We start from the raw sequence: 7,591 nt of genomic DNA on the forward strand, positions 1-7,591 counted from the left end.
TTCGTTATACTGAGAAGCAAGGCACCAGGGGGGAAAAACCCCATAGAAAATTGTTAACAGTGAGCATATAAAATAAGAGTGTGAAAAGACCAGGTTTGAGGACTTCATAATGATTCCTATGCTAGTTATCAGGATATTGAAAACAGTGACACGTAAACCATATGTGGGATAGTTTGTGAATAATGGGTTGAATGTTTTGAAGTGTCATCTAGATGTGGTAGAGAAACAGATACACCCGTGACACCTTCCAGTGTGGTTTCTACTAACTGTAGCACGGATCACAGCTTGTTTCCTTATAGAAATCACCAGTGGTAGCCGCCGAGGGGGCAAAGTCCACACAGTCTGTGCTGGAGTAGGAGAAGAACTCTGTGGTTCTGAGGGCGTTCAAATGGTCTGCCTCGCAGGCTGCACAGTAGCAGATGGAAGGGGTAGCTGGGGAGAAATGATTGTACTGGGGGTGGGAAGGCCAGTGGTGGCAGGAGTAGCCTTCTTCTGGGAGGCTGTAGTGTAGGGAATCCAGAGGAGGCGGAGAGGTGTAATTTTCTGGAGTGTAGGAAGGCAGCTGATCTGGCAAGTAGCTGCAGTCAAAGGAGCCAGAGAGACTGGAGGAATCCGAAGGCGATCCTGGAGTCTAGAGAGATGAAAACCAGGGAACAAAAAGCTTGGTAACTTAGACAGGATCAAAAGAACTGAGAAAAGTGGATTTAGTTGTGCAAAGTGAGAAAATCAGGGTTAAGAATAAGCCCCAAACCCTCACTTAAGTCCTTGGAAGTATTCTTATTTGTTGACTGTGATTTCATGACACCACATCCTATATTTCCTTCTCTTTCCCAACAATCAATTGCCTTGCTTCACTGCCTTCCTTTGTTAAAACCATACTTTGCAGCATGTTTTGTTCTTAAACCACAAAATCTCACTCTGTCTCGGGTCACCTGCACATCAAATCCCACTGCATGCCACAGTATAAGCTGCAGGTGGCACCTCACGCCCTTGACCACGAGAAGCCAAGTAAACATGCAGAGCTAGAACCCTAGTCCTCAAGCACCCAGCGTCTAGAACACTCTAAGATGAGAAACTCCCCCTCCTGCCGCCAACGCATTTCCCCCTAGCCACCGGACACCTACCACATCTTCAACAAATCTACGGTGGCCCACCTTGGAAGCAAAAACAGAAACAGTGTGCTCTTTCCTCACTAAACTATGAATTTTAATATACTAACTATTTATTCTATATATACACACAAGGACATGTTCTGTAGGGCTAATTTCCTCTCTTCTCTAAATTCACTCTTCTGCTTACATAGGCTTTTGACAAATGAGAACAGTATTCACATTTCTTTTTAAAAGAAAAAAAACCTTATAAAGTTTAAAAAATTACAAATATCTAAGATATAAAAACAGCACTTACTCATCTTAAACAGAACACATTTTTGAACATCTGAGATCCATCAAGAACAGAGAATCAAAATTCTTTCAAAGATTAGGACTTTTTTGTCTTTGTTTGAGAGAAGGTCTTTTGTACTTCAGCTCCATATTTAGCTGAGACTGACCTTGAACTCCTAACCCTCCTGTCTGTGCCTCCTAAGTGCTGGGTTAAAGGCATATACCACAGGACTTCTGTCTTACCAACCATCTCAGGTTTCAGTAAGTCTTTTTGCCTGTGGCAGACCAAACCAGCCAATTAGTAGAGCCAATTCAGCAGTTAAGCCAAGCCTCATTAGAAATATAGCCTCAATCTCTTCCAAGGACTTAAAAATCTAAGAGCTATTATCTAAACAGTGATTTCCAAATAACAGATGTCTTAACAGATGTTAAAAGAAAAGATCAAGTGAGTAGAATGAGGGGACCTTTTTTACTGCCAGACATCCATTTGCTCGGGAAATCATAATACATGTATTCAAAGGTTTATGCCCTGCAAGGTGCCCACACACTGGACTTTAAGTGCTTCCCTGACTATTTCCTGGTTGATAACATTTGTATGCTTTCTCACGAGATGATGCAAACGCTGCTACAAAGCATCTCTACCCCACGCTTAGCAAGCATCAGGCTACAGGAAGGAGGCAGATGAATTACCAGGCTCTGGTTATAGCAGAAAGAGGCCACTTGGCAGCTGTCTGGGAAATGGTGGGGAGTACTTTGTGCGGAGTTGAGCAGAGGCTCCGGGAGTGTCTCTGTCTGAAGGTAGGACTCACAGATCTGGTCTAGGCAGCTTGGACTTTCTTCACAAGAGACACAGGTGGAAAATTCTCGGGATTGAAAATAACTGGGTGTGGAAGACATTGGTTCAGGCTCAAAATACAGTCCTACAAGAGAAAAGGAGACAAAAATTTCAAAAATAGAAAAATTTGAATAGAGTTTTCTTCTATTTATTATATTTAGGGGAAAGTGGCAGTTGAGAAATTTCCTTTAAGTAAACAGTGTAGGAATTTGGACTGTTTTAGTTGTCTTAGGTTAATCTAAGTTCCAAAGAAATGAATCTGATCAGTAACATGATAGATAGCTCTCAATACGGTTAGGGTAAAATAAAAGATTGCATAGTGGCCCAGTCAGTATCTAAATGTCACAATCAGGGAAGACCACAAGCCTTCACTTTTGGGAGTATAAAAATGTTAACAACTAAACTCTATCTGCGGGTCAGGGGAACTTCTCTGATGGACTTGTTTCAGGGCTTTGGGAAACGCTCTGGTGTGGTGCTCTGGTGGTTTGCTTTTCCAAACATTTCATGTAGCAACTTAAATAGAAGAGGGTTTTGAGACATGACATAAATAGTAATGCACATGCTAAAATTGGAAGCCTAGAATGTAGAGTATGAATTAATAGCCCTTTGCACAGAAGTACAAAGAGCAAAAAGTGTCTTATTTGTGGACATGTTAAGATGAAAGTACAATGAAAAGAAGCGACAGAGAATCAATGAGAATAATCTGAAAAACATCACGCCCTTTTCAGTTAATATGAACATTCCCAGTGTGTGATTACCAGTCTTAAAGGTTCAAAGAAGAGAGGTTTAGAGGGAGTCCATTAAAGGTCTCAGGTTCCTTGCAGGTTAAGTTAAATTGACACACTTGGTGGAAACTGCCGTGGGCACAGGCTTCCTTCTATATGACCTCCTTAAATTCTTAGCTGCTGAATGGCATCAGAAGGATTGCTTATGTAATAAGAGTTATTCGTTTGGGGCTGGGAAAACTTACACTTGTTTGAACTGCTTTCTGGGAAGAGAGCAAAGTGGAAGGAAGCCCCTGTCAGTTACAAGCTAAATGAGCAAGAGCAAAGGCATTATTCTGGATGTTCTGATTATAACTCATACAGCACAAAGGAAAGATAACAAGATTCTCAAACAAACCCCAATTTTATAGTGAAGTTGAGTTTCTTGGAGACCAGCAACTGGGATAAAATGTAAAGGACTAAGTCTTGGTACAAAATAGACAGTTCAGAATGAGAACAAAACTTAGTCTTTCTTTCCTTTCTGAGCTTGCATTTGGAGTCACTTTCTGATTGGTTGGATTCCAATTAAATGGTGGTGCCTCTCTTAACCCCTGAGCCAGGCTCTAAACGGCTTCTGAGATGGACTCTTGAGAGGGTTGAGGAAACTGCAAAGCTGGCTGTACTAACCTGCAGGCGATGGCGTGATGGGGTCTGGGAGGTGGCTGCTGCTGCTTCCTGACAGCTGTCAAGGCAAGAAGAGGAGCATGAAGCAAAGGGAGGCGCTGCACTTCTCCACTGGGGAAGCTGGGCAGGGGATTCTGATGGGGACGGCTCTTTCTGCTCTGCGGTAAGCCTTCTTCTAAGAACACTGGACTTTAAACACAGCCAGCATTATATTTTAGATTTGATTTTATGTTTGCTTATTGGGGATTGCTTTTTTTTCCCTAACATCAGATTTCTTGATAAAATGTGAAGTTATTAATTTAGATAAAGGTTAATGTAAGTCATTTTTTGTTACAGAAATAGAACAATTCAAGAAAACCCAGTAAGCAGCCTTTCTATTAAGCAATTTATTTTATAATGAGTACGAGTTAACATTTACTTAACCCAACTATGACTTGAGTCAATACATTTTCTTAAAGTTTCTATTTACTGTTAGGGTTCTTTGTCCTAGGTATTTATTTTCCCTAAAGAAATGAATACTAATAAGACACTGTTTCTAGAGTTCTTAAATCTGAGAAGCTAAAATATTTATGACCTTTAAAATATAAAAAAAGAAAACCTTGAAATATTTAGTGGTTCAGAGCCTATAAACATTTGAGCTCATAGACAGAAAAAATTCAGTTCTTTGCATATTTCAAAAACTATTTTCTATATAGTTTCCCCTTTAAAATTACTGTATCTAAATACTGGAAATGCATGAGGCTGAGCCTTTCAAATACTTAAGTTAAGCAGCTTGCCTTTCCCAGCTGAAAGAACAATTGCACTGAGTAATTCAGGATTTTTTTTTTTCTTTTAGATTTCAGGTGGTGGCTTTAAAGTTTAAAGGGACCAGCGCTGTTGCTCTGGGCTAGGAAGCAGAGCTCACCGCTCACCACACCTCCCCGGGGCTTGGGGGGGTACTCACTCCTGTTCCATGAGCCTCCGCAAGCACTGCACAGGCCAGCCACTGCTCAAACAGGAGGTGTGTTAATTTTGAAAATGATCCATGCTGTAATGTCATGAACCAGGAAGCTGGAGGCCTTTACCAGCTCTTTATGCAAATATTTGGCTGCAGCTTGAGCTGAAGGACTTGGAAGGAGTGGGTTTTAAAAAATCTGCTTCATTGTAGAGTTTGCTTTTAACCCCCTGCGTCCCCTGGATTGGCCTGTTTGCTTGATTCCCTGTTATCTCCCGGAGGTACGTTTACAATATCGTATTTGATATTATCTTCCTAGCCCTTGGTTCACTTTTTGCTTTCAAGACTACAAAGAATGACACTTCTCTTATTTCAAACAGCACACATATCTACAATCTACAATATATAAAAACACATCAAGCCTATTAAAACAAAACAAAACCAATGGTTAAAAAGAAGAAAGGTAAATTTTATCTTTATGTAAGAACTAACTCAAGTTTCTCTTTACCTTAAAGGGAAAGAAGTAGTGTGTATGTGTAAATTGATATGGCTGAAATTACGTTTTTAAAATTTCATTTACCAGTCTGGCACGTATAGTTTCTTCTGGTACAGCTTGAGACCTGGATATCTACCTCAGTCTATAACTACCAGGCATGATTGGTTTCTTAAAATTTCCAACTAATACTGTTCTGACTGTACAGCAAAGTCAGGCAGATTTATTCTTGGTTTGCAGTATTTAGCACAATTATTTCTCTCTTGGATTACTAACTCCCAGAGATGTCTTTTTAACCTTGGGCAAGGTGGGATACAGTCTCTGTTAAGCTAGGACGGGCTGCACAGGACAGGCGGACATTGCCTGTCTGGGATGGTACTAGCACGCTTGCTGGCTGAGTATACCATTGCAGCAGTCTCAGAATTGCAGGCTCCCCGGCTTGCTCTCAGACAGACAGCTAAGTCTAGCTGAGTCCCCTGCTGCAATTCACGGGCTCCTGAGCGCTGAAAAGAGCAGGGGTGGGAACTTTCTAGGAAGTAGAGTAGGGAGTTTTCCAGCAAGCAGCATGTGTTCTTGATAGACAACGGGATCGGAAACCCTGCTTCATTCTCAGAGGGCCCTCAGAAAGTGTCAAATCAGATTCAGTGGCAGGACCAGAACCTGGTCAGACACTGAGGCAAATGTTTCCTCTTGTCCTGCACTCTGCTACAAGACACTAATGGTCACACCAATTCTAAGAACTCAATCAATAGCCACAGTATTGCTTTGGCTAAATGGGATGCTCTGGATATAGCTGAAGAGAGTTCTGCCAGGTTCCAGTGCTCCTTGCTGAAGGATTATGTTTTATTGTAAGCACCTCTGTCGACTGGTTTTTGTCTGTAAAAACTTTTCCCAGCTCCCTTCGCCCTAGTTTTATTAATGGCAGAGCTGCAAACCATTGAGGTTATTAAAACCCTGCTCAGTATGATTGGCTCTGCAGAAAGATGAGTGCCAACACTGAAAACTAAGATGATTGCGTTTTTGCCTTTAGCCTGGTACCAACTTCAAGACTTTGGATCTTAGCTATCATGGAGGAATAGCGATTTCTGATCTATGCATGCCAACTGATCATTACAACCGAATGAAATAATGAATATACAAGTGCTTTAACCAAAGAATCATTGCAAACCCCTGAAGTTCTGCAAATGCAGATAACTAGAATTTCTCTAGCTGAATGTACCAAATCAAAACAAATATATTTGAACTCTAAATTCCTAGCAAAAGGTACAGTACACATTTGCATCAACTGTCTATCCAATCTCAGTTGGAATTAATTATAGTGATCTTTCCCAAATTCTATCTGCTGAGCACTCTCTGTGGAGAATACTGTTGTGTACTCAGTTAACCTCTGTTCCACCCCATTAGCTTTCAACTGAAAGATGAGGGGGACAGACGAAAGAGACCCGAGTAAGTGGATGTGTTGGTGGAAGTGAAACACAGAGTTCCTGAGAACCAAGCGCAATCCCCATCCCTCCAAAGCCCACCACCCGCCATTGCTTGAGGTGCCAAAGTCCCATTCATGAAGTCCTACGCGGAACGAAAACAGTGCCACATGTTGACGGGATCCGTGATAAAACATGTGTCTGGCATCCCATTTGATCCTTCTTCCACACCCACATCTACCCACGAGCAATAACAGTGTCACGTGCTGAAGGTTCTTCAAATTGAATCCTCCTTGGTGGCCAACCACACCTAGTTTATACAGTCCTGCAGCTGCCCTGAGCACTCAGGTCATCTATATGAAGTGTCAGGGTGCCCTGTGACTGCCCGGTTCAGTTCTGTAACAGCACTGTGCACCCCAGAGACAGAGCCTTTGCTTCTGGAGACTTCCAGTGACCTGATTACCTCCCCCCCTCTCCCCCGCACAAATGACATTAGGGCCTAAATTACAGAGAAACTGGGTAGGTTTCTGGGAGAGATTTTTTTCCTATGAATTTCCGGGGCCTGTATCTCTCTTAACACTGTGGTAACATACTTGCCTGCTGGCTGCCCTCTCCGTTGGGGAGGACCAACAAGCCTTCCCCACTCAGTTATGAGAGGTGAGGGATGAGCCTCCCGCAATCCTGAACCCTACACCACCCTCCTGTTTTTGTGGCTACTTGAGGTGACCTGGAATGAAGCTGGGAACAGAGGTGGTAGGACTTCCTGCCCGAGCAGGGCTGTGCTTGTGGGTGACCTTCACATCTTCCCTGACACAGGGCTGACTAAGGCCAACCACGGACTAGGGAGGGAGGGGGTCGGGCGGGTCTGCTTACAGTTGTCCCTGAGGCAGCTTGGAGCGCCCTTCTCTGCTGCAGTAGTTCTTTGACTGTCATCTTCACGCGGACGCCTTGATACACCTTCGGTTTTTCTGGGGAGAGGCAGTAGGGTCAGTGATCAATCCCAAAGTTTGGGTCTCAAGGGCTACAGTGAGGGTTCCCTAAGATACCCAAGGCTAAGTTTCTAACTTTGCAGAACACAAAGAGAAGAGAAGAGAAGAAGAAGAAGAAGAAGAAGAAGAAGAAGAAGAAGAAGAAGAAG

The 7,591-nt window shown here is 42.7% G+C and overlaps 1 protein-coding gene across 1 annotated transcript; it reads right to left on the reverse strand.

Moving 5' to 3' along the window:
• Positions 1-262: 262 nt before the first annotated feature.
• Pou2af3 (POU class 2 homeobox associating factor 3) lies at positions 263-7,416 on the reverse strand. The gene is made up of 4 exons (XM_055622381.1): positions 7,327-7,416; positions 3,609-3,663; positions 2,073-2,302; positions 263-631 (listed from the first exon to the last, which is right to left on the reverse strand). The coding sequence occupies exons 1-4, from the start codon at positions 7,384-7,386 to the stop codon at positions 263-265; spliced, it is 714 nt and encodes a 237-aa protein (XP_055478356.1). The 5' UTR covers positions 7,387-7,416.
• Between the last annotated feature and the right edge of the window lie 175 nt (positions 7,417-7,591).

The sequence above is a fragment of the Psammomys obesus genome, unplaced genomic scaffold, assembly GCF_907164565.1.
Source record: "Psammomys obesus unplaced genomic scaffold, mPsaObe1.curated_primary_1811, whole genome shotgun sequence".
In the NCBI taxonomy this organism is placed as follows: Eukaryota; Metazoa; Chordata; class Mammalia; order Rodentia; family Muridae; genus Psammomys; species Psammomys obesus.